The following is a 26879-nucleotide window of genomic DNA, read 5'->3' as shown; positions in this document are numbered from 1 at the left end:
TAAAATGCCACAACCTTGGATTGTTTCAAGATAAATTTACTTGATTCTGTTGAGTTTTGAAACATAATTCAGAATGTAAAATATGTTTAACAATAGCCAAAATGTCGTCTACATTTGGCAGAACCTGGGAAAAAAAAACAAAAAACTCCTCCTCCTCTGTAGTCATGATGTTAGAAATCATAAATATTTGGTTACATTTTGGTACAAACATTTGCAGCACTGACGTTTGATGGTTCAGGAAAAACAAACGCAGTAACAAAGACAAAAAGACCATGTTGAGAAGTCACGCCACACTGACAATGAATTCATTTCTCAAAACGACATCAAGTTCAAAAATATACCATTCACATCGGGGTGTCCGATGTGAAGAACAGACATAATGGTTCACGCTGCGCTCTGCGCGAGCTGCAGGTTCTTCCTGTAACACTCCAGGCTGCAGAGAGGAACCCCGGTCTTAGAACAAGAGTACTTTTTGAAGTTGGTGCACCCAGTCACGCCGCAGTTCACCGGAGCCACCGGCGGAGGCGGAGGAGGAGCTGGCACCGGCGTGGGAACGCCCGCGGGGAAGGAGATGGCGATTCCCCGTGCCGAGTCGTTGTAGCGAACCATAGGACACTGGTTCTGCTTGGACTTCCTCTCTTTGAGGCTTTTGATCTTGGCCTTGCTGGTTTTTGTCAGTCTCTCAATCGTCTGGTTCTTGTTCTCCTCGGCCTTCTTGGCAGCCTGCAGACGCCTCTTCCGGGCTCTCTCCTCCCGTTTCTGCATCATCTCGGCCGTCATCTCCTTCTCCTTGTAACCCATGGGCAGCTCCAGCAGAGGCTGGCTCTGCTGCTTGTGCAGGAGGGCTTTCTGAAGAGGAACACCAAGAAATGGGTCATAAAGAAAAGGCTGATTTTATGAATCAGGGCGGGTTTACAGTGATTTACAAAAATGTCCAGAATCCTACAACCTTATACGTTAAAAACAACAAACTATACACATGGCGTACAGCAAGGTTCAAACCTTGGACCCCTCATATTTAACATTGACATGCTACTACTAGCACAAGTTATAACAAGTAATAACATTAGCTGTCATGGCATATTGTTAAAAATGCAATTTTTTAATGATTATTTACTGTAATGTTTTTATGGCGTAAAGCACTTTGAATTGTCTTGTTGATGAATTCTACAAATAAACTTCAGTAGTGTATCTTATCGCGATTTAAAGTGAAAATGTTAAAAGGAAAGTTGTAATTTGTTCCACCCACTTTCATCCAAACCTTAATGGCCCCAACTGTAAAATAAAATACATATACACACAAATATGAACACGTTTTGTTTTCCATCGTCCCTCTCCTTCTCACCTGTCTGGTGGTGAGCAGGGACTCGTCGATCTCTTTCTTCAACTCTCCGTTGTCATCGAGCTCGCCCTTCTCCAGAGCATCCAGCCACCGCTCCTCCTCGTCCACGGGCCTGCCCAGCATGGAGTCGGAGTCCATGTCTGGCAGAGGGGACGCAGCCATGTTACTGTCTTCATCTGACATCCAACGAAAAAGATTCAGAGAGAGAAGGCAGCCATCATTACTCCCTAACTGTCTTAGATAACATCAGTCTGTTTGCAAGCTACTTCCCTCGGGCAACAACTTAAAAGGTCGGTGGATGAGGAATTAGATGATCATTGATTGATCATTGATTGTGAGGCCATATTTTATGGCAGTTTAACTCGGATTGTCACTGACAGTATAAACCAAAGAAATACCTATAAGCTGATTATCGCAACTTTTCTGAGATGTATAAGTTGTTAATTTCCTCAGCTAATGGTTTCTTACTCAAAATAGCAAAATGGACTTTGGCCCATTAATTCATGCATTAGGCTTTTAATGTAACCTACCCAACCAAGCTCTATACTGCTCCAAAGGTACGGAGGGCTCATCGTCATCATCGTCTTCGTCTTCATCGTCCACATCGTTATCGAGGATCATCAGCGGTGAGGGAGGTCGAGCCACGCCAGGATGGACGGTGAAGGTGGGAACACTGGAACGGGACGCAATCCCAGTAAGTGATCATGTATCCATATAAATAAACAGAGATGTTAACAGTAGGAACATGAAGCCAGCTAACCTCTTGGTGCCCAGAGTCTGGCCCCCCAGTTTGATCTTCAGTCTGAACTGAGACGGGGGCCGAGGGACGGGGACCGGGATGGGCACCGGGATGGGCTGGGGCTCCGGGGCCTCGACAAAGCTGTGGTGTTTCTTCTTGTGCTTCTTGTGTTTTTTGTGCTTCCGCTTGTGGATGCTGTGCAGACCGGAGCTGCCTTCGCCTGCAGGGAACAGGAAACAAACACACAAAGACCAAAAAACATATTGAAACGTTTATAATATTACTGGATTGAATCATAGGCCTGTCGCAATAAGCAGTGAATTAATTAATCACATGATATATTTAAACAAACTCCATAATTTACATTGTATGAATTAGCATTTTTCTCTTTTCTCTTTCTACAAACAAAGTTGACAAGAAAAGTCTTCAGTCTGGTGTATTGGTCTCAACTACCCTTTGTTTACAAAGACTTCAATTTATTTGTGGTTTTGTTTATTTATTTTGGCTATTTTAAATGTATTCCAGCTCTAGTGTTAAATGTTCACTATAATTTAAAGTTTATTGATCTTTCAGAATCTGCACTCGCATTATTATGCCTTTACCATCATAGTACTTGAAAATGATATCAAAACAATATTAGCAGTTATCGCAAGAAATTCTGGGACAATTCATCGTCCAGCAAAATTTGTTATCGTCTGAAGTCTGTCGACCATCAAACTACACACAGGACCAGGTGTACCAACTACAATATAACATAATATGATTGAGTTAAGTTTTAACGAATAAATAATCGCAACTTACCAAGAAACCTGGGATGAATCATGTCTTTCCTTTTTCCCATTGGAACTACGGAAACCAACGTCTGCAGCTCTACATGTCAACGCAGGTTTCACTGTTGTACGTAAAACTCTATAAAACTCTTTAAGAGAGATGGGTTTCTTACCGCAACAGAATACCTGCAATCATTGTTAAACCTAACGGACACCAGCGGCTGTTCAGCACAACATTTGTTGTTGTTTGGGATTGTTATTAGGCACTGAAACGATACACAAATTAGCTGCTCAAGTAAAAAAAAAACTGTTTTCCTCTATTTCTGTGGAAAAAATATTTTAACAGAGCTGTTCTGAACTAAAAATATATATTTTTAACATCTACTGTAGCAGATTAGCAACGTTATGCTAAAATGGGCTAAGCTATCAACACGGCTCTGGTCATTTCCGTTTCCTGTCAATGAAACCGGTACACTGCTGCCCCCTAATGGACGAAACAAGAAAAGCTGACACACGACGCCTAAAGCACAATGTTGTTTCCAACCAGGTGAGGATTAACAGCCATCTTTGCAGAACAGGTTGTAGTTTTTCAAGTGGAAGTGTGACTCATAAATGTGTCGTTGGTGTTTGTTTTCCAGCTCGGATAATATAGCTCTGGTACACAGCCGCTGACCACTGCAGGTATGCACGTTGAAGAAATACATTAACCAGAATCCACCGGGACACACTCTAAGGTCAGTTATGTATAGATGAGCGTGGCTGTAATAACAACTTCGTATGCTATCTATATCTCTCGTAAACCAATGTGTAGCCAAGTTTCTTGTTTTTAACCCAACACGATGTATTTCCTTCATACGTTCCTTAAATGCGAGCTGGTTTTCTAAGTGTACAGAGTTGAAACCATGCTGAAAACAGAGCATGTTAAATATAGTTCTTCTCTCTGTTCAGTTCTACTGAGAATGCAAAAAATACACAATAACTCACGAAAACAAAGCAGACTGTTCTCTACGTTTATTGTGGAACCCGGATCTGAATTTCTCATCTGCAGAGGAAAAGTGTCTTATTTTTTCATGCGTTTGTAATTTCACAGGAACCATGAATTACGCTCGCTTTCTGACAGCAGTCAGTGGAGCCAGGAAACCCTCCCCGATCAGGCTGCTGAGTGAGTTTCTTCTCCATCACAACCACCTGTCCAAACACCAGCTACTCTCACGGTGAAGGATTCATGTTAGAGGAGGCTTTAATGTACTCATATCTGACTGTGCTGCTGTTTGATTGGGTCAAGGGCGACTCTTTCATTCATGATTATCCAATCATCAACCAAAAGTTATTTGGTTCTAAAGTATGCATACGTGGTATGACAGACGAATGAATACTTACCAGGGCACAGCTTCAGTACCAAGACCTTATAGTACGAGTTGATGCTTCAGTGTCTTCTCTGTTCGTCTCCCTCATGAAGCTGAGCTGCAGCAGCGGTCGCCTCCATCCCTCATCTCTCTGGCCGGTGGCGCGCCAAACCCGAACACCTTCCCCTTCCAATCGGCGTCCATCCAGGTCAAAAACGGCCAGACGGTCACCTTTGACGAGACCGCAATGAAGAGGGCCCTGCAGTACTCCACCTCTAACGGGTGATCCGCACTCTCCCGTCTCACATTTTCCACTCGTACATGGTGTTTTACTGAGCTTGAGTCACCTACATCGTTCTCTGTTGAGCAGCGCAGACGGATGACTATAGTTACGTTTCCACCTGTGTTAGAATCCCGGAGCTGCTGACATGGATGAAGAACCTGCAGAAGGACCTACACAACCCGCCAACCATCGACTACAGCCAGGAGAACGGGCAGATGGACATGTGTGTCACCACAGGAAGCCAGGAGGGACTCTGCAAGGTAACCTTACATCCCACAGTCATGAAAAGAGTGGAATTAGATGTTTGTGGTCTTCTAAATGTTCCATCTATCCATCCTACGAATTGAGAACTCTGGAAATTTGATTGTGAAAAAGTTTTACCATGAAATATTTCAGGGACGTCGAGGTTTATTTTTAGTCTCCTGCTTGCTTGTCTTTAGTTGTGTGTCATGTTTAGAAGCTCTGACAATATCTGAAATCCTGTTGTTCTGGCAGCACAAAGCATCCAAGTCAAACACTATGATATTTTTGAAATTATATTTTACTTATTTGTGTTTTTTCTTTTCTTTTCTTTTTAGATATTTGAGATGCTGGTTAACCCTGGAGACAATGTTCTCCTGGATGCACCCACATATTCTGGCACGCTTGCAGCGGTGAGTCCTAAGCCTGTCACATTAAGCAATAAATCAATTGATCACATGGTAAATTAAAATGAGCACAGTAATTTCAATTGGACAACAATCGTCCTTGTGTGCAGCGGTGGCGCAGTGGTAAAGGGCACGACCCATCCATTGATGCAGTCGTCGGATTTGAGTCCCGGCCCCTTTGACCCTTGCTGCATGTCTTTCCTCCCCTCTCACAACTTGCCATCAAATGAAGGCTGCTAGAGCCAAAAATATCCTTAAAAACAAACAAAATGAATATTTAATATTGTTGAAGTCCTAGCAGTTTGCACTGCCTGCCACTTTTTTCTTGTCAAAACTGGTTATTATTATTTTTGGTTATTATTTTTTGAAATGCAATTTTGGTAACAGGGTCTAATCCTGTCGCAGTAAGGAAGGCATGATAAATTCAAACAATCTAAATAATTTCCATTTGCATGATTTATCGTTTTTCTCCTTTCTCGCTTTTTCTACCCAAAACTGACAAAAGTCTCAAACTCGCCATTTTTTGTGAAGGACAACTTTGTTTACAGATTTCATAATTGATTTTATTTGTTGTTTCTGTTGTTTTGCTTATTTAATTTGAATATTTAAATTGTCTTCCAGTGTCACATCGTCATTCGAATCTAAAGTTTGTTGATCTTTGAGAATGTATTATTGCTTTGTCGTGCCATCACCATCATCTTACTTGAAAACGTTTTGAGACCAGTACTTTTTATTGAACAGTACTAAAAACGATTTTTAGTATCATTCATAGTATAATCGATACTATAAACGATTATAGTATCGTTTATCGCTGAGACTTCTGGGACAATTTACCGTCCAGTAGAATTTGTTGTTGTGACAGGCCTAGTGAGAACCTTATTCTTCATCGGGTCGGGAAACATACACCAACTCCAACCTTATGACCTTTTGTCTCTGTAGCTCCAGCCTCTTGGCTGCAACATCATCAACGTTCCCAGCGATCAACACGGCATGATCCCGGAAGCCCTGCAGGAGGTCCTGTCTCGCTGGGACCCATCAGAGGTGCACGAGCCCGGCAGCACGGCTCCCAGAATCCTCTACACCATCCCAAACGGAGGGAACCCCACCGGCGCCTCTATGACAGCGGAGAGGAAGAGGGACGTCTACAAGGTTTGTCCGCAGACACAAAGACTCTGGCGTGTGTCGGCGGCCATCTTGATCGTGTTCTCAGATTCATGAAAGCAGTCAGTGATGCTTCCGTTGCTGCTTTGTGACAGCTGGCCCAGCTCTACGACATGCTCATTGTCGAGGACGACCCATACTACTTCCTTCAGTTTGAAAAGGTTAGCTCGTTTGTGTGTGCGCTTTTGTTTCTCTTTGGCTGGAAATGAGTCGCAAATCCCTGAATGAAGCCAACTCGTCGTCGTGTGTCTTCCTGTGGCAGCCGTGGGCTCCCACCTTTCTGTCCATGGATGTGGACGGTAGGATCATCCGGACCGACTCCTTCTCTAAGATCCTGTCGTCAGGGTGAGCATCTGATTGATTCTTTGTTGCATCTCTTTGACTGATAGGTCTCCACAAAGTCTGGACCTTACCTGCAAAATTTTCCGTCAAGACTGTTGTTCTTATTTTTAGGAGGGAAAGATCCCACACAGTCTGAAAAGTTGAAAATGTTTGATTTTCTAAACCTTTAGGTACGTGTTATATTTTTTAAAGGACAAAGCTCTGGTAATGCTCAGTACATGCACTGATTTTCACATTGAGTAATACTATTTTAACATCCTTTATTTTTAATATGCAAAATGACATGATTATATAGCATTTCACACATTAGTGTTGTGGTGTCTGGTCCATTGATGAATGCATGTTCAGAAATCAATCTAATAAAAGGCCATTTGTATATCTGTTTGGTTTCCAAATGTTTTAATTGAACGTGTGGGTCTAAAATGTCAATCAAAGCCCTAAACCCATCATTTTTAGGAATTTAAAAACTAAAGCTCACATAGAGAGAATCTGGATTGAGCTTAGTAAAACGCCATTGGTAATTTAACAAGTCCAGGTGTTATACAATTTGAAAAAAAGAGATCATCTAAGTTAGTCCAGGTGCCACAAAACAGTGAAATAACCCTTCAGCACACTGGAAGTCATTTTTGTCGTTGTTTTGTTTCACTATTCAAGGACCCTCTTATCAGTTTTAGGATTTTATAAATGTTCTGGATCTTTTTAGTAACCATTGTCGGGAACAAACAGTGCCATGGCTTCACTATTCATTTACCCTCAGTTTTTGGAAATCTCCCAGGTGAAACACAGTTTGTGCAAGTCAAGTGAATTCAGGTTGAGAAGCTTGCTAGATTTAACAGAGTTAATCTTTCACTGCAAGTCACAAGCAGAGCGCCACCTCTGCGTCACGTCGCCGCGTTTCATTGCTTTGCTCTGTCCTTTTTTGTTTGTTTCCAGCCTGAGGATCGGTTTCGTCACGGGTCCCAAACCGCTGGTCGACCGGATCGTGCTGCACATCCAGGCCTCCACCATGCACACCAGCACCTTCACACAAGTGAGGGAAGCTTTAAAACGTCTTTTTTTTATATATATATATAACACTTCTGAAATCCATCCTCAAAGAGAGAAGGGTCTGATTTATTGTCATCATCAACACTGCAGCAGTTTTCTCAACTTCAAAGAGCAAAATAAAAAAGGTGGTTGGTTAACTTCTTCACACTGACTTGAAATATATTTTAGAGCACATTCATCTCCCAACTGTTTGAAAAATTAAGTTTTTGTAACCAATAAGATTAAAAACCTCTTTTTTAAGGGGTACCTGACTAAGATGTTCAACAACCACTGGCGCTCCTAAGTGGGGGCCAAGCGGTGCCATGGTCCCTTCATAAAAAATGTTGGCTTCCTCACTGGCCCCTCCAGAGAAGCATGTTAATGTCATAGAAAGGCATACATTGTACAACCCAATAAATACATTTATAATTTATATTTATAAATGTATTTATTAATGCATATATATATATATTTATGAAATAGGTGAAGTTGAATTATTCCTTTTTTCTTTAATTTTTTCCTTTAGCTGTATGCTCCTGAAAACTTACTGGCCTGTTCTGGCCACTACAAAAATTGCACAGTTAAACACAGACAAGAACAACAACAAAAATTTAATTAAATAAAATTTCCAAGCAACAAATGAAAAAAATGCACATTGAATTTGTTTCTTAGCTGTCTGAAAAGCAATGTGGGAGAACCTGTTGTCCTTGCTTTTGCCTGTAAGTGGTCCTGTTCACCTCAAACCCAAAAACACCAATAAGCTGAAACAAGCCTGTAAGAAAGGCTTGCAATACGATTGCATCGTTACGTTGTTACGTTGATCTCACGGCTCGTACTGCGGTGACCCCGTCGTTTGATCCGGATGTTTTTCCTCCATTCTCAGCTCCTGGTGTCTCAGTTGCTGCACAGCTGGGGACAAGATGGCTTCCTCCAGCACATAGACAGGTACCATCTTCTCCCGCATTACCGGTCCGACCCGTCTGGGACACAGCTCCATCCTGTTACGCTGCATAAAGTTAATAATATGACAATCACTGCGGTTCCTTCTGCCCTTGCAGGGTGATTGAGTTCTACAGGACGCAGCGCGACGCCATGATAAACTCAGCTGACAAGTGGCTCAAAGGTTAGTGGAAAGAACACTCGGCATTGAGTGTTTGAAGCTTAATTTTACATAATCATGAGGCATGTACGTATCTTTATTGTGGATTAGCAGATTCTGTTTTGTTCTTTAATAATAATCTCCTTGCTAACAAACAAAAGCAATACAGTTAAGCCCAAAATTACCATTTTTGCTTTGCCAGCAAATTCCTGTTTATCCCAAAGGGAAATTAAATGTTGTGTCGATGTAACTCATCTTCAAAGAGTCGTCGTGGATGTTGATGCTAAGGTTTAGGGTATAAAATGGGATGTAAATGACGTTTACTGCTTAAAGATGACACAGGGAGGCCTGTGATGTTCCTCTCTGAACCTCTCTGCATCCCAACGGCGTCTTGTCTCACGGTAGGGATGGTGAGTTCAGGGTGATGTTTTACTCTGACATTTCTTCCTCTCACAAAACTTTGAATGTATGCAAAATATTTAGGCTTGGTCTCAAGCGACCAGATCACCTTCTGCCCGCATCACGGCTCACGTGGAGCTCCTTCAAACGCAGCTTTTTACAAAGTTTCTGGCTTTTTCCCAACTTTTGGCACAAATTGCGTCCCAGATGGCTCAGTGCAACCAGCCGTCCTGTTTCAACAACGAGCTTCGCCAAGAGTGAGGAAATCTTGATGAATCACTGTTGACAGGAGATAAACAACCTGATTTCAGTTACACTTTATTGCACAGATTTATTTGCAGCAAAACAAAACAAAAAAAAAGCACACTAAATCAGGAAGACCACACACATGCAGAAACACTCTCCCTCTCTTTTTTTTTTTTTCTGTTTGTTTGCTTGCAGACGCGGCAGAGTGGCACGCCCCGTCAGCAGGCATGTTCCTGTGGATGAAGCTGAGGGGCGTCGCTGACACCCAGCAGCTCATTATGGAGAAAGCTTTGGAGAAAGAGGTCAGCACACACCTGATTTGACTCCACCTAATTGGAATCTGCTGCAGTCTGACATGCAGGTACCTTGAAGGTGTTTGTGTATCTCAGACTGAGCTTCACGAGGGGTGTTGTAGGTTTTGTCTCTTAGCGGAGAGTAGGTTGGTTTATGTGAAGCAGCCACTCGGCACATTGTTTCCTCACTCACGCACACACACGCACACCCACACACACACACACACTGGGTGTAAAACCCTCATGACGAACAGCCGACTGGCTTTGTTTAACCGTGAGTGGGCGCAGTCAGGCTTTTCCAACGGCTCTGATAATCCTGATTATATGAAGCCCTCACAATGTCTGCAAGTAATTGGGTAATTAAATTAGCCGTATGTTTATTTAATCAGGAACAATGCGCCATAAATACATTAACCTTATACTTGAAATTTTAAATTTAATTAGGTCACAGCTAGTTTTCTGCTTTTCTCTCTGAGGTTTTTCCTGCAGCTTTTATGACCTTAAAGAGCCGTTTTGCTCTCAGGGTAGACAAATAAAACTCATTTAGAGCCACAAATGTGACATGACTTTTTGAAAGAAAAAAAACAAACACTTTTTGTCATTTAAAAAGGATTTTTTTTCTTTCGATTTTTAGGATTTGAAATAAAGACAAACATAAAAGACAATGGATATGGTTTTTCTTTTTTTTTTTTTTTTTTTTTAAGAAAAAAGCACATATATTCCAACCTAATTACTAGAAAAATCAGATCTAAAATCATGTTACCGGGACTTTTTGTGTCCTTTGTGGAAATTCAGTGCAATTGCATTATTAAGAGCAATTTTCCAAACAGTCCAATTTGTGGGTCTTGAGGCCTTGCAGCAATTAGTTAATAACAATAAAATAGATAATGAAGTACAAAATTATCTGTCTCGTTAAAGCACTGACAGTTTTTACCATCAAAGCAATGAATAAAATGTCAGATTCCAAGTGCTGTGAGGGGTTTAATATTTTGGGTTTTTTAGGGTTAGAAAAGCCAGATGTTTGTTCATAAGAATATCAGACAGTTTGAAAGGTATTCCACTTATTTACAGCCTTTTCTAACAAATAATGTGGGGAAAAAAGCTTAGTGGCACTCCCTCTGTAAATCCTTTTAACGGAGAAACGTGTTGTTGACGTTCACACGCTGCTGCTTCTTAGGTAACTGGGGCTGAACGTTATCAGAAAAATATACGACGTCAGACATTCTTAGTGAATGCAGTTTGATTTGCGATAAATAAGCAAATATTTAACTCTGCAATGTGAATGTAAGTCTGAAAAACAACTTAGAAATCAAGGTGGGAAAACAATTGCTGCTAGAAAAATGGTCTTTATTGAGAACACACCGTCATCATTTTTGCGTAATTTGTTGGAGTCGTGACAAGGCAGAGCGTTGCAGAAAAGGGATGAAGGAAACTTAAAAGCTTCAGCAAACATTCATGAGATTTCAGGGTCATGTTTTGTCTGCGGCTGTTCTGATCGTCTCATAAACGTCCCCGAAGGTGCTGCTGGTTCCCGGAGGCGTGTTTATGATCAACAGCGGCGACCCGTGTCCCTACGTCAGAGCGGCCTTTTCCCTCTCCACACCAGAGCAGATTGATGAGGTACGCGGACGAAGGAAGAGAAAAAAAATAAAAATAAAATATAGGTAAAATCCTGAGTGTCATCTCTCACATTTCTGTCCACAGGCTTTCAGAAGACTCTCTTTGCTCATCAAAGAGGGTTTGTGACCAGAGCGTCCAACTTTCGGGGCTGATGTTGGATTTTTTTTAATTTTTTTAATTTATTGTTTGGTGCAATTGTGAAAGGAACAATTACCTCACGTTGGATTTTAGCCAAAGCCAAATTTAAAAATCCTCACTAGCAGGAAAGGCAGAGAATAAGCTTTATACAGGTGATTAGCAACTTCTTTAATATCTGCAGATTTTTTCTCTCTCTCTTCTTTGGTTCATTTGTTTTGTTTTTCTTTTTGTCAGAGACAAACAGAACTTCAGTTTTTAGTGAGAAGTGGAATAATATACCCATCACATGTTCACATGAGCTGAGCGTGTGATGTGTTGGTGAATGTAACCGACATGCCCAGTAGAAACTCATTAAACCTACAACAACAAATCCGAACATCTTAAGAGAAACTGCTGTATAAATCCGTCTCTGTGTATTTCTTGAATGTGTGTCTCAGTTTTGGATGATTTATGAGGGTTAATCTTTTTTCTTTTTATTATTATTATTTAATAGGGTTTTTATGAAGAGATTGTAACTCAATGGTAGTTGATGTCTCACCTTCACTGTGATGAATCAGTCATTGGATTTACTCTAACAGCTACTTAGAACATGTCAGATTTCCTCTATGTTAAGAAAAGTTCAATCTGAAAAATGTCACAGCCATCTGTGTTTTCCTTTACAGTTTTTGATTTTTTCGCAGCAAAGATCGTGGTCTGCCACGATCCATAACAATGATCATTAAATAATTTTATGATCATACCTCTACTGGGACACCAAGACACCGTGACGTTCTCCAAAACAGAATTACTTCTTCTTGATGCCTCTGCCGCACTACAGCGTATCTGACTTGACTTTCAATGGTTTGTGCCAGAAGATATTGTTCACCGTAAGTCCAGAGGTTAAAAATATGATCACCAGATCAACCACCATTTTTAGACATGTCAACAATGCCGTAGCATGAGCGCAGTGACTCCGACATGTCTTACAGTGCACATGTGACTCGGTGATAACATTTGTTAACCTCAAGTAAGACTGTGCACACACACTGTCTGCACTGATGGAGTTTCACTTGCCTCAACGGGAAGCTGAAACTGACTGCAAGATCAGTTTCAGCTTGCCCAGTCCTGATGCAGCACAACATGGTGAATTCCACACCCCTGATCCCAATGCATGCGCTGTATTCTAAAACAGATGTGCATCAAACGGGGCACGCTTAGCTACAACATGTGGCAAATCGAATGTTACGCTTTTAGAGTCACGGAACATTCAGTTTTCAGAACACCGGCCTAGGAACACTAGTGAGTGGCTAATTGGGTTTTGTGGATGTAGTCTACGATTCTGGGGCAGACTTTTCTGAATGCAGGAGTGTCAGCGACACCACTTGAAGTAGCGTCTTAATGAACGAGTCACTTTTCGCATTCATCCATCTTTTACTGGCGATCACGTAACGGCCCCTGCCGAGAACAACAGGGCCCATCTGTTGCCTGCTCTCCTTCCCTCTGTACAGACTTCCTCCCCGCTGTGCTCAGATGCAGCTCCTTGTGTTACAGCGTGACTGAGCTCTCTGAAGCGTTTGAGTACAGCAGGAGCTTTCATCTGTAAAGGATAATGGGGTCAGGGAGGTAGAGACGAAATACGCTTGTTGCAACACCTGCAGGAGTGTGGACAACATAAGCCTCCTTTGTTCTGAACCAAAAGGTTCTGCTTGATTTGCTGTACAGTCGTATAAATCGATGGAAGTCTTCCGAAAAGGTCGTATGAAGCTTTAAGACAACATTACTTTTGTTTATGTTAAATTCAAAGGAAAGCCCTGATTCTTATGGCGTGGATGTTTGCTGACTGACAGAGTAATTGTACCTCCAGGTATCTTACAGCCAAGTAGAGACGGCAAAAGGTCAGAGCAGGGGAGAAAGAACAAATCCAACCTTCAGTAACTCTAAACTCGATCCAAATGCACAAAAAGACACAACTGTTTTTAACACTGGCTTCTATTCAGAACCATTTTTAACTTAGCTATTTACCGCTCACTTACGACTTGATCCTTGGTATACTACTCTGGTTTTTCAACTGGTCACAGCTTCGAGGCTGTCTCTTACCACGTCTGGGCTACAAGGTAACGGCCTGGATTATATTGGCTTAAATGTGCCTTATTTCCCTGCTGTCATTTCTGCTGCCCAGACACACAGCCATCCACTTTCAGAGCCTTTTCATCATGCAACCTTTCCACTTGAAGGGCTTTTTACCACAGTCCATTTGCCAGCTGCAGTTGCAATAAGTCATGTACATGCAGACATAGGCAGGGTGAATGCTCCACCACAGGATTAAATACTCTCGTGTCAATGCTGTTTCCTGTCTTTGTACTACATTTCCTTGGGTAATCCATACACATACTCCACTTAATTCATGCAGTGGCTATAATATGTATCCATGCAGTCTAAGATCGGCCCACAAGGCCTGGATGGAAACCTTGACATTATACTACAAAACAAACGAGTTACAAAAACACTTGATGTTTATTTCTCACTACAACCAATAAATATACTGTTGGAAAAAATTTGTCCATCTACCCTTCAGTGGTGCTGCTTTATGGAAGTTGCAGGCTGCGCCCATAAAAACAATTCCTCATGTCATAACTTGGAGAAAATTTGTTTATTCTAAACAAAACACATTGATAACCATCATGTTGTTAGACATGACACCAATAGTGAAACCAAAACACTTTCCACTGACACATTTGCTATTTTTACTGCTTTTATAGGTAATATTCATACCAAATGTATATATTACTTCAAACTAGATAATGTGGTGGTTACTGTGCCTTTAAAATCAGATTCTGAAAGGTTGTTTCTAGTGTTCAATATATGTTCAATATCCAAGTATTGGTCTCTGTGGAACCTAGGCGGTATTTCCTTTATAAAATAGCCACAAATAAACCAGTTAGTTAATGAATTAGCTGCATTTTCTAGTTTATAAAATGACAAAAGTATTTTCTTTCTTTAAAATCTATATGTGAGTTTTCATGTTTGACTAAGGGGATTTTAGGAGAAAAAAACTCAATGCAGCATCTATACTTTTGTGCAGATATTTAGTTACCAGAGAGAATGATGTCTGGGTAAAAAGCCCAACAGATAGCCCTTTTTTGGCTCAAGAAGCCATCACATCACTACACATCAATTTTAGCAGGTGATGTGTCTGCCTATGATAGTGAAGATATTTTATCATTTATTGTTAACGAGGGTTTTTCATTTGTGATAAGATGTGATTCATTGTATTGTGGATATAAATAGTGTTGTAAGGGATACATTTTTTAGGTTTTTTTCCATTCTGCAGTAGTGACTAAGAATGTGGGGCAATGGGTAAAATGGTTGAATCTCAGAGGTAGTGGTAATCTGTATTTCGGTTTATTTTTCTTCTACTTTCTGTTTTTTTGGGTTTTTTAAATCCTGTTAAAGTGTGATTGAAAATGTTAGCATCCGGTAGCAACAGCAGTTTCCATCAGAGAAGCCAGTGCAACCCGAGTGGACCGGGTTCTGCGCCCTCCCTCCCCCTCTCACTGTTGCTAGTTCCACAGCAGTAGGCATCGACAGGAAGGAGGATGGAGATCCCGGAGCAGGAATAACTCCTCTTATACCATCTACTGGGAGGCTCTCAACCAAACACTGGGGCACAGATGGCATTCAGAACATGATGTAAGTATAAAAACCCAAGGATGTCCGGAGATTGTGGCTGTTTTCGGGTGTTTTATCGGCGACCGTCGACGGTGAGTTGGTGGTTTGCTGATGACGGTTCGAGGTAACGTTACGACGCTATATTGGTATTTAAATCCCCGTTTGATTAGGTAGCGACTAGCATCTGCGACACTCCTCAATGTGTATATAAAAACACACATACTGCACCTCTTCGGTGAGGATAGGAGCTGCCGCTACCGCCAGCTCGCTCTGACACACTTCTAATATGCTGCCATGATATATAACTGCTGTCCAGCACATAGCCTCATCCCACGCCCTGATGCTATTCTGTGTAGCAAAGCCGAAGTTGGATAATTAAAAAATATATTTTAGGCTATGTTATATCTACCAGATGTGCACATTTGCTTTCTGACCTGCTTGTTTCCTCACTCGCACAAAACTAGCAACGAATGTGTTTGAACATAGCGACCCGGAAAATAGACGGCGCCCACACACTGCTCCGTTATGTGGCTGTGCGGCTGTTTTCATACGAAGCCAGCCAATTGCTAATGCTGGTACACAACAGGAAGACGCCACGTTTCTAGTATTTCTTAGGAACTATATTGCAACTACAGATGTATACTTGACGTATATTTTTGCCATATTAAGTTATGGAAATGTGTTTTGCTATGCTTCTGATTTTACTGTTAGTAATTTTGTAATAATTGAGGCAGAGACTGTTTAAAGCAAAGTTCGTCTCATAACTATGCTTGAACACGAACAGGAAATAGAAAACCTCTGGCTGTTGTGTAATCGCAACAGCAAAAAGACAACATATGTGTAATAAAGTGATTATATGCCACTTCACTTAATTAAAATAGCACCTTACTTTCACTATCAACTAAACGTCTTTATGCATATTCAGGATTCCTACTTAGTCTAGAAAAGCATAGAATTTGATTTGATAATGTGTCCAAGTTTGAATAAGTCTGGGGAAGAGAAGTTGAATGTAACCTTCAAAAATTTAAATTCCTGTAACATTAATGAGTTTTTATTTGGATTATAGGTGGATGTTATTTGATGTGCCACATCACCAGTTTAGCTTTACACATACAGAATGTGTCATCATTTGTTTTGTGCCAAGAAGAATGGAGAACAATAGTGACAAGTATATGCTTGATTAAATTTGATTCTTATGAATTTTAAATTTTTTTGGACAAACCAGAATCATTTTACAAAATGTGACTAGTGTTTCCTTTATGGTGACAATAATGGGGAGTTGCTTGTTTTGAAGTGACTTAAGTAATTTCTTAAATTAAAGTGGAAACATGTTTGTTTGAAGATGTGCAAAAAGCATAGTCAGTTTAACCGTATGTTATTTTATGCTCTCTGTTTAATATCTACCAATTACTTTTCCTTTACAGTGAGATGTTTCTCATCACAGGGCTGAATACCAAACTGCCTTCCTCTATCAAGAGATAGCCAGCTGGCAGGATGGAGCCCCAGGAGGAATGACACAATATCTTCCCCCCTTGGGTGTCGCACAACAGTCCAAAAAAATGCACTGGACCGGCAGATCGGTCTTCATAGTCCTGGCGTGTCTTATCGCCTCCCGCTCTGCCGGGGCGTTATCAGTGGACACGAATGGGAACCGTACAGAGAACAACAACGTGACAGACGTCGGCGGCTTCGTTCCAGTTGTGTTCACTAAAGTGAGCCAGATAATTGCCAGGGAGGGGAGCTGTGCGCTGATTGATTGCAACGTCACCGGAGACCCGTTCCCCACCGTCGAGTGGTTCAACTCCCACGGAGTGCGCCTGGACACGCAGACTAGAGGTGAGGAAGACTTCTCTCTCAACAAAACTTGTTCTTTGGTCAGCTTTTTTTTTTTTTTTTTTTTTAATCTACTGTGTGGTCTGAGACATGCTGCAGACAATATCATAATAAGAGGAAGAGTTCAGGAGTCACAAACAAACATAAGATTTCAACTCTGGAAATTGTGCAGTGAAGTACAAGCAGTATTTCAGATCCTTGATGTCAGTTTGAGTAACTTGGAAACTGGTTTTTGTAGTTCTCTGGGATCATTACAAGTATAGAGAGGAAAAAATAAATAACATTTCAGGACTTTTTTACTCATCACAGTTTAGAAGAAGCTGGCCTAAAAATATTGTCAGTTAAAACTGATTTTCGATTTTAATCAAATTTTTCCCCCCTCAAGAAGAACTTACAAGTGACAGAAAATATCTTAAAAACAGGCTTTTATTTCAGTCGTTCCTTTTGTGAGTTGACCTAAATTCAAAGTGTAGGTACATAAACTGAATTTGTAAAACACGCTTGTCAAACAAAATAGTATTCCTTGGGTGGGCTAACATCATTGTGAACTATTTAAACCCATCCATCCATCCATCTTCTTCCGCTTATCCGGGGTCGGGTCGCGGGGGTAGCAGCTTCAGAAGGGAGGCCCAGACTTCCCTCTCCCCAGCCACTTCCACCAGCTCCTCCGGAGGAATCCCAAGGCGTTCCCAGGCCAGCCGAGAGACATAGTCCCTCCAGCGTGTCCTGGGTCTTCCCCGGGGTCTCCTCCCGGTGGGACGTGCCCGGAACACCTCACCAGGGAGGCGTCCAGGAGGCATCCTGACCAGATGCCCGAGCCACCTCAACTGGCCCCTCTCGACGTTAAGGAGCAGCGGCTCTACTCTGAGTCCCTCCCGGATGACTGAGCTTCTCACCCTATCTCTAAGGGAGAGCCCAGCCACCCTACGGAGAAAACCCATTTCGGCCGCTTGTATCCGCGATCTCGTTCTTTCGGTCATGACCCAAAGCTCATGACCATAGATGAGGGTGGGAACGTAGATCGACCGGTAAATCGAGAGCTTCGCTTTTTGGCTCAGCTCTCTCTTCACCACGATGGACCGGTACAGCGCCCGCTTGACGGCAGATGCTGCACCAATCCGCCTGTCAATCTCCCGCTCCCTTCTTCCCCCATTCGTGAACAAGATCCCGAGATACTTGAACTCCTCCACTTGGGGCAGGACACCCCCCCTGACCCGGAGAAGGCACTCTACCCTTTTCCGGCTCAAGACCATGATCGCCATCCCAGCTGCTTCACACTCGGCTGCGAACCGCTCCAGCGAGAGCTGCAGATCACGTCCCGATGAAGCCAAAAGGACCACATCATCCGCAAAAAGCAGAGATGCAATCCTAAGGCCACCAAAACGGATCCCCTCAACACCCTGGCTGCGCCTAGAAATTCTGTCCATAAAAGTAATGAACAGAATCGGTGACAAACGGCAGCCCTGGCGGAGTCCAACTCTCACCTGAAACGAGCCTGACTTACTGCCGGCAATGCGGACCAGACTCTGACACCGGTCATACAGGGACCTGACAGCCCGTATCAAAGAGCCCGGTACCCCATATTCCCGGAGAACCCCTCACAGGGCTCCCCGAGGGACACGGTCGAATGCCTTCTCCAAGTCCACAAAACACATGTAGACTGGTTGGGCGAACTCCCATGCACCCTCCAGGACCCTGCTGAGGGTGTAGAGCTGGTCCAGTGTTCCACGACCAGGACGAAAACCACACTGCTCTTCCTGAATCCGAGGTTCGACAATCCGACGGACCCTCCTCTCCAGAACCCCCGAATAGACCTTGCCAGGGAGGCTTAAGAGTGTGACCCCCCTATAATTGGAGCACACCCTCCGGTCCCCCTTTTTGAACAGGGGACCACCACCCCGGTCTGCCAATCCAGGGGAACTGCCCCCGATGTCCATGCGATATTGCAGAGTCGCGTTAGCCAACACAACTCTACAACATCCAGAGCCTTGAGGAACTCCGGGCGGATCTCATCCACCCCCGGGGCCCTGCCACCGAGGAGCTTTTTAACCACCTCGGCGATCTCGACCCCAGAGATTGGAGAGCCCAACCCAGAGTCCCCAGGCTCAGCTTCCAAAACAGAAGGCATGTCGGTGGGATTGAGGAGGTCTTCGAAGTATTCTGCCCACCGGCCCACAACATCCCGAGTTGAGGTCAGCAGCACACCATCCCCACTGTAGACAGTGTTGGTGCTGCACTGCTTCCCCCTCCTGAGACGCCGGATGGTAGACCAGAATCGCCTCAAAGCCGTACGGAAGTCTTTCTCCATGGCCTCTCCAAACTCCTCCCACACCCGAGTTTTTGCCTCAGCAACCACCCGAGCCGCATGCCGCTTCGCCTGCCGGTACCCATCAGCTGCTTCCGGAGTCCCACAGGCCAAAAAGGCCCGATAGGACTCCTTCTTCAGCCTGACGGCTTCCCTCACCGAAGGTGTCCACCAACGGGTTCGAGGGTTGCCGCCGCGACAGGCACCGACAACCTTGCGGCCACAGCTCAGATGAGCCGCCTCGACAATGGAGGCACGGAACACGGTCCACTCAGACTCCATGTCCCCCACCTCCCCCGGGACATGTTCGAAGTTCTGCCGGAGGTGGGAGTTAAAGTTCCGTCTCACAGGGGATTCCGCCAGACGTTCCCAGCAGACCCTCACAACACGTTTGGGCCTGCCAGGTCTGACCGGCATCCTATTTAAACCCCTTAGTTAAAAAAAAAAATCCAGATTTTCCACCACAAACCAAGTCTTAAGATGTAGAAAATTAAAATAATGGCTAACATTGATTTATGGCCGAAACCTAAGTCTTACGTTTTTATTAGAAAGTTGCTATATTTAGAGTTGCACCAAGAGATTAGTGGATTTTTCTGCTTAATCAGCCCTTCAGTGGGTCGGGAATTCAAATCTCCAACCTTTTTCAGTCAAGAAACCTTGCTACAACTCTTCCAGGCTGGGAAGCTCATCAACACTCTTTGGTGTGGAAGCAGTTACTGAAGGAAGAAAGCTCAAACTTTTCTATTTTCAGCATCAGTGAGTTTCTTAACATGGACTTAAAGGACGCACGAACGTGTAAAAAGCAATTTAAAAGGGATTTACAGCATTTTCTTTGACACATCAATGAGACATTTTAAACACCGTTCCTATGTTACTGTTGGTAAATTTGGAGCAAACTTCTGTGTAGTTATTTTTTTAAATTTACAGCTTGAAGACGCAAACCTTCTTTAAAAGGTCTAGAGATAAATAAATAAATAGTCAATTTCCTGTCGGGCAGCTTCGAGTGCATCAGGGTTGTTTATTTACGCCCAAACACAACAACACACACTCAGAAGGTCAGAGGTCGTAGATGCTGTAAGCTCGGCCGCCTATGGGAAAATACGGCTGGATATGCTGACTGGGACAAAGTGATTCGTGTAAAGTAGGGATTTTACTCTTACTTTCTGCATCATTTGGCACATTTCCATCTGAAAATGTGATGAAACTGTTCCTAATTCATTCATTAGAGATTTTCTTTTATTTGAGACAGATTGTTTTTTTTCAGCATGAGAGGAAGAGTGTTTTTATGTCGGTGCCTTTCCTGCGCCAACCTGTTGTAACCTGCCACCAGAGGCATGAAGTAGGAGGATGAGTCATTGTTATTAATAATATTTTGACCCAACCCCCTCTTCCCCCCCTGCAGCTGTACTCTCAGAACTTCCTCCAAAAAGGAAAAAAAAGGCTTCACTTCCCCTTTTATCCCAAATTGTTTCTGGATTAGATTATCTTGATTAGTGCTGCTTGGGTTGTTCCTGGAATCCTGCGTTATTTCCCCTACAATCATTCTAGAAGCAGTTGGCAAAACATCAGTGGTTTCATGTGTTAAAATTAGAAATCTGCTTTTGTGTGTGTGTGTGTGTGTGTGTCTGAAAAGGCGGATGGGTGGGAAAGCAGAGTTATCCAGCTGCTTTTCCTGAAAACTCATTCATCTCTTCCTGAGGACAGAAGTCTGCTCAGGATATTTGTGGACGGCTCTTAAAGGAGTCCTCTGCGATATTTCTCCAACTCTATTCCCACGCTGCTGGGTGCTGCTGCGAGAGAACGAGGAGTTGTTGATGCAGAATCTTAAAAATGCGTCGTGTGGGATGAAATCTGTCCACAGAGTCGAAATTTCGTTCAAAACCAAAGTAGAATTAAGGTGGCGGACATGAAATGCCCCCAACAGAGACGGGAGTGGGGAGTTGGAAGGAAACCGGGTTGTGCCGGGCTGCAGATTGATTTGCTTTGCACAGCTATTGGATTAAACTAAAATCTCCTTCAATAAACAGCTTAAGAATTGAACAGTGGGTTCTGTTTGGTTAAGGGAGCTTCTTTCTACATTACTGTTTGGCTGTAGCGTTCACATCTAACAGAGCGGTATTGATCAACGCTGCAGTAGAGAACACTGATCTGGAGCTGTTCCTTTGAACTGCTCAGCGGCTCAACAGTTCACATTCTGGTTATCGGTGAAAGCGAGCAGCTCATTGATTTGACGTGCTGCAATCCAGAACTAAAGCAAACAGGGCAGCGCTCTGCGGGTCCAATACGGTTCAGTCTTTTCAAATACTTGTTTGAGCGACTGGTCTGGTGGAGTGACTGCGGCTGGCTGCTTGTTGCTGCATGCACCTTCACAAAACCACGTGTAATTAAACACAGGCCTTCTCTCCAAATGAGAGAAGGAAAGATCACGTGTATAAACACGAACTTCAACTTATTGTATTTGGATTTTATGGAATTAAATACGTAGCTTCAGTTTTTTTTTTCCTTTGACAAAAATAGGAAAGGTAGTGGGCAAGTTTGCAGTTTATTGTGAAACTGTTTTGAACACCACAAATCATTTAAAACATAGGCTTTACTTTGTGTGAGGTTTGCAGTTGTAATTTTCAACAAAGGTATAAAAAGTATAATGGGTGTGAATACTTTTGCAAAGCGCCGTTTCCCATGAATAGTCTGATGTGGATTGCATAGCGCCCAGTGTTTTGTTTTTTTTCTCTCCCCTCCAGGGGGTCTTTTTGTGGGCTCTAGTGTCCCTTATATGACAGTAGGCTGACCGGAAGAGGAGAGAAAGGGGGAAGACATGCGGCAAATGTGGCCAGGTCCGGGAATCGAACCCGCGACGGTCGCATCAAGGACTCAAGGCCTCCAAATGTGGGTCGCGCTATCCCCTACGCCACCACAGCACGCCGTGCCCAGTTAACGGATGAAACTTATTGCTGTGTTTAAATATTGGAAACATGGCGGGCCTCTCCTCATCTCTGCTGGTCTCAGACCTTAAATGTACCTAGTGAGGATGCAATTGTCAATTAACTGTTAGATTAAAATTAGTTCCAATAATGAATAACATCCGCTTGGACCTCTTTTAGTGTTGTTGTTCATCTGCCATACTGCAGAGGGCGCTGTTTGTTATCCTTAGGCTTAGCCTGTTGATAGAAGAATAAAGATGGCAAGGCCATACCAGAATTGGAAAGTGAAACGGCCCAAACAGAGTTCTGTTTGGGATGTAAAATGGACTTTAAGCGGTTCTGTTTTGAAATATAAACACTGGATAAGTTTCTTAAGTTTCATCTTGACAGCGATCATTTAGCCTAGCTGAAAGGCGAAACAGCGTCAGCCTCTCATTCAGGAATTACTGAATGAGAAATTCAGTAATTGTTAAGGTGAGGATGTGTTTGAAAAACAGAACAATTGTAACATGACAAAAGTGGATAGAAAAAGATAAATAAAAAATGACGCCACTAAGCAAGGTTGATTTTGAGGGCAGTTTGACTCAATGCAGTATATGGAGTCAACTTCTAACTTTCCTTCTAGTGAAAATACAGACAATACTTCTGTACGAACATCTCTCTGTTGATGGAGGATTGAGTCTTTCATTTATATTTTATTCTTTTCATCTTTTACTTTTCTATTCAGCATCCTTAGAGGAACCTTTTCTGTTATATTTTAAATTTCCTGCAATGTTCGGTTTATTCAGTCAGTATTTAATACAGCTCACACTTAAGATTAAAATTTAATTATCTTTTTTTCTTTTTAATTTAACATAATATAAAAAAGTTAACCTTTTCTTGTTATGGAAGGACCATGGACTCTCATCAATTCATCAATTAATTGTTAGTCTATCAATAAGATCAGTCGACTTTAGATTTACTCATTAATAAATACCTTCCATCCAAAACATCAAGGTTTTTTCTGATAACAAATCATTACATTCCAGTTATTGTTTTTAATAAACAAATAGAGGTTAAATAAGTTTTTCTTTGAACTGTTACAAACTATTATGTGAACAGAAGCTGTAAGTTCATAATCATAACAGGTCAACAGCAGAACAGCGTGAGGCAGAAGGACTGAGAGGATTTAAACTTTGACCACAGAGTTGATCACTTTATCAGTATTCTCCCTCAGACACATGAAACATGAAGTGAAACCCAGAGAAACTCCATCATGGTCGTGTGTGTGTGTGTGCGTGTGTGTGTGTGTGTGTGTCTGCAGGAGAGAAGTGGTGGCTGCTGGACAACGGAGTCCTCAACATCACCAGCATTGAGTTCTCAGACCGAGGCAAGTACACGTGCATGGCCACCAACGTCCATGGCACCGTCAATGGCACGGTGACCCTGCGCGTGGTCTTCACCAACGGCGACATGGGCGTGTACTACATGGTGGTGTGTCTGGTCACCTTCACCATCATCATGATCCTGAACGTCACACGCCTCTGCATGATGAGCAGCCACCTGAAGAAGACAGAGAAGGCCATCAACGAGTTCTTCCGCACCGAGGGCGCCGAGAAACTGCAGAAGGCCTTCGAGATCGCCAAGCGGATCCCCATCATCACCTCGACCAAGACGCTGGAGCTGGCCAAGGTCACCCAGTTCAAGACCATGGAGTTCGCCCGCTACATCGAGGAGTTGGCCCGCAGCATCCCGCTGCCGCCGCTCATCATGAATTGCCGCACCTTCATGGAGGAGATCCTGGAGGTGGTGGGGGTGGAGGAGATGAGGCACACCTTCATCCGGCACGCGCCTGAGTGGCGGCGCGACGCGCATGGCTGGATCCCCTCCATCGGCATGCGGGACGTCTTCACCATCCTGCAGGTGAGGGACAGAGAGCGCAGCGAGTCGCCGGCCGCCGACTCGGACAACTCGTCCATTCACGAGCAGCCGCAGCAGATCGCCATCCAGGCGTCCGTGCACCCTCCGCTCGACGACGGGGACTGCTGCGTGTACGAGGCACCGCCGTCTCCGTCTCCGTCTCCCTGTCCCTCGCCGTCCCCGCCGTCCTCCCCTCTGCCTCTGGAGGAGCAACAGGTGGCGCAAGAAGAGGAGATCGGCAGCCAGGCAGCGGACGAACAGATAATCAACGAGACCCCCCCCTGCCAGGTGTTTTACGAAAGCCATGTTTGATTGGGCTACGAGGGGCGCGCTGACATCCTGCTATGCATCTCACACTGTATGAAACAATCGCCTGTTTATTCATCTCTATCTCTGAAGTTCCTGACACATTTCATCCAATCAGAGGCTTTTTGAACACTCTTCACTCTGGATTTTAATGCTTGAATGTATGTGAGAGAAGTTAGTAATATTAATAATGTAATAAGCAGAGGATTGTATGAGGAGCTGTCTTGTTATTTAAAGAGGAGACAGGGGGATTTGCTTCAGTTTGTAGTTTCTTACAATGTTCTGATTTTAAATTTTCCTCACCCACCTCCAGGCGTTACCACGGCGCTCTGCTTAACTGCGGCTGCATGCTGGACTGATGAAACTTAAAGGGTAGTCTGACTGTAACATGCTTTAAGGCCAGGTGGACTTGTGAATATGCAGAGTCCTGATTAAAGACCCACCTCTGGGTGCAGTTTGTTTTCTTCAAAATAATTGTAATTATAGAGTAATATTCCTGACTGTGCTGTGGTTTGATTCCTCCAGCCTGTCTAGTTTAGGCAGGTTGGACTTTAAACTCTCCTCTCATTCAGTGTTTTTGGTTTATAATCCACCTCCCTGTCTAATCTTAGCATTGTCTTTCGTCTGCAGAAGCTTTGCTGTAAACTTGCATGTTAAAGTGGACAGTTGAGATGTCCAACTCCTTGTTCTGGGACTCCTTGTGTTTTCTTCCGTCGCTTGGGCTGAAGCTCCAGTCTGTGGCCGAGACGAGCTGCACGCTGTTCTGCTTTTACCAGTGCTCTACAGATTTCTCTTTTTTTCTTCTTCTTTTGTAGTGGAATAAAATAAGAGTGCTGTGCTTTAAAATAAAACAAAAAGCAAGGTTGTGTGAGTGGTTACTTTTCTTATTAATGATGCTTGTGCTACCCATAGGGTTAAAAATTTATGTTTTTAAGAAATTTTTTTGCTCTTATTAATAGACAGTTACACTTTCCTGTCTCGTGCAATGACTACATCGTCATCCCTACATGCTGTGTGCCTCCTCCTCATTGGCTACTGGAGACAGGTACCAGCAGCCGATTACAACTATATAGTAGTAATAGTTTATTATTGCTATTATTAGTAACATTTTAATGGTACCAACCTGCAGGGAGTTAGCAAGGTGTCCACGCAACCTTAAGTCTTCATGTGTCTAAGACTTTTAAATGTAGAACAAAAAGTAAATTGGCTTTTATTGTGTTAATTTCAGGTCTTAAATTTGGTGGCGGCAGGACTATGTAATCTTGTGTATTTTATGTAGATTATTTTTCTATTCTCATGGGACTTTTGATTTGACAAACCTTTGAGTCGCGCGCAGACGCCTCCATTGTGGTTCGAGGCAGCTGAGGCTACCGCTAACTAGCAGCGAACACACCTTTGCTAGCTAGTTTTTTGCGTCATGGGTAAGTGAAAATGTGTCGCCTTTTGGCTGGTTCACGTTCGTCTTTGCCACTTGCTCTCTTCTGTCGCCAAACCTGTTGTGCTGGTGCTCAGTTTGGAGAGACTTTAGTGTTCAGGAATTAGTATTTAATAGAAATAAATCACAACTCATTTAATTTCTGCTCATTTCAAGCTGTTTGTGGGGTAGATTCTGTCATCTGCCTCTCTTCTTATCCTGATTTGTTCATCACTCAGAAAGAGGGTAGGTATGGACTCATCAGTCCAATTTTATGTTCCTGTGCAAGTTGAATCATTTTTCCCTTGAGTTCCCTTCAAATTCAGCATGACTTCATGTGGAAATTCAAAGATCCCCCAAGACATATGCACTCAGATACCCATAGATGGAGACCACTTCCATCCTTTCAACTCCAAAGTACAGGACAATAGGATGACACTTGTCCCTTCTGAAATCCACCACCACCCCATTGGTCTTCACATTGATAAATAGGTTATTGTCTCTACACCACTGCTCCTCTCTGTATTTGGACTCATCACTGTATGTGATGCATTCTGCCTCTGCTGTGTCATCCACACACTTCACTATATGACACCTGGGGTGTCTTGCCAAGGAGTCATGTGTTAGCAGAGTGGAAAGGAAGGGACTCAGCACACAGCCCTGAGGCAAACCATTGCTGACAATGATGAAGAAAGAGAGAGTTGTGGGTAATGAAAGTCTGAGTACCTGGAGTCCTCTTGGGTATTCGTGCATGCGCAGGAAGAACATGCAAACACCATGCAGAAAGAAGGAAGGCCCCTAGCTTTCCACCGGAAGGAAAGCTAGGGGCCACAACATCAGGGATGCACAATGTCCAAGGGGCCCCTCATTGCCAGATGCACTCAATAGTTTCTATGCCTTCAATAAGGATCTTACACTCCCCCAGGACCAAACTTATACCAACACCCGGTGAGACACCCCTCTGTGTGACCAAAGTATAAAAAAGGAAGAGGAAGACCCTCTAGTGAATAAACCATAAGGCTGCAGACCATGGGAACATCCCAGGTTTAAAACCGAGGGACTGTGCACACCAGCTGTCTGAAGTGTTGGCAAGCATATTCAA

The 26879-nt window shown here is 43.2% G+C and overlaps 3 protein-coding genes across 4 annotated transcripts; 2 read left to right on the top strand and 1 right to left on the bottom strand.

Annotated features, from left to right (window-relative positions):
• Positions 1–20: 20 nt before the first annotated feature.
• Positions 21–3290, bottom strand: ino80b (INO80 complex subunit B). 2 transcript variants are annotated; one of them, XM_044097345.1, is made up of 5 exons: positions 2883–3290; positions 2103–2301; positions 1873–2015; positions 1346–1518; positions 21–849 (listed from the first exon to the last, which is right to left on the bottom strand). In XM_044097345.1, the coding sequence occupies exons 1-5, from the start codon at positions 2920–2922 to the stop codon at positions 385–387; spliced, it is 1020 nt and encodes a 339-aa protein (XP_043953280.1). In that variant the 5' UTR covers positions 2923–3290; the 3' UTR covers positions 21–384. The 2 variants fall into 2 exon arrangements, with proteins under 2 accessions (XP_043953280.1, XP_043953281.1); XM_044097346.1 differs by having other exon boundaries at positions 1346–1482; positions 2883–3040.
• Positions 3291–3314: 24 nt separating this feature from the next.
• On the top strand, positions 3315–11477 carry aadat (aminoadipate aminotransferase). The gene is made up of 15 exons (XM_044097344.1): positions 3315–3398; positions 3490–3585; positions 3942–4013; positions 4311–4479; positions 4608–4740; positions 5059–5133; positions 6067–6276; positions 6384–6449; positions 6551–6633; positions 7564–7660; positions 8540–8601; positions 8715–8779; positions 9596–9702; positions 11212–11313; positions 11398–11477. The coding sequence occupies exons 3-15, from the start codon at positions 3947–3949 to the stop codon at positions 11437–11439; spliced, it is 1278 nt and encodes a 425-aa protein (XP_043953279.1). The 5' UTR covers positions 3315–3398; positions 3490–3585; positions 3942–3946; the 3' UTR covers positions 11440–11477.
• Positions 11478–14916: 3439 nt separating this feature from the next.
• Positions 14917–25224, top strand: mfap3l (microfibril associated protein 3 like). Its single transcript, XM_044097342.1, has 3 exons — positions 14917–15120; positions 16544–16935; positions 23462–25224. The coding sequence occupies exons 1-3, from the start codon at positions 15116–15118 to the stop codon at positions 24367–24369; spliced, it is 1305 nt and encodes a 434-aa protein (XP_043953277.1). The 5' UTR covers positions 14917–15115; the 3' UTR covers positions 24370–25224.
• The last annotated feature ends 1655 nt before the right edge of the window (positions 25225–26879 follow it).

This window comes from Gambusia affinis, linkage group LG18, assembly GCF_019740435.1.
Source record: "Gambusia affinis linkage group LG18, SWU_Gaff_1.0, whole genome shotgun sequence".
In the NCBI taxonomy this organism is placed as follows: Eukaryota; Metazoa; Chordata; class Actinopteri; order Cyprinodontiformes; family Poeciliidae; genus Gambusia; species Gambusia affinis.
Note: the sequence above shows the minus strand (reverse complement) of the source record. Positions and strands in the feature narration are given on the sequence as shown.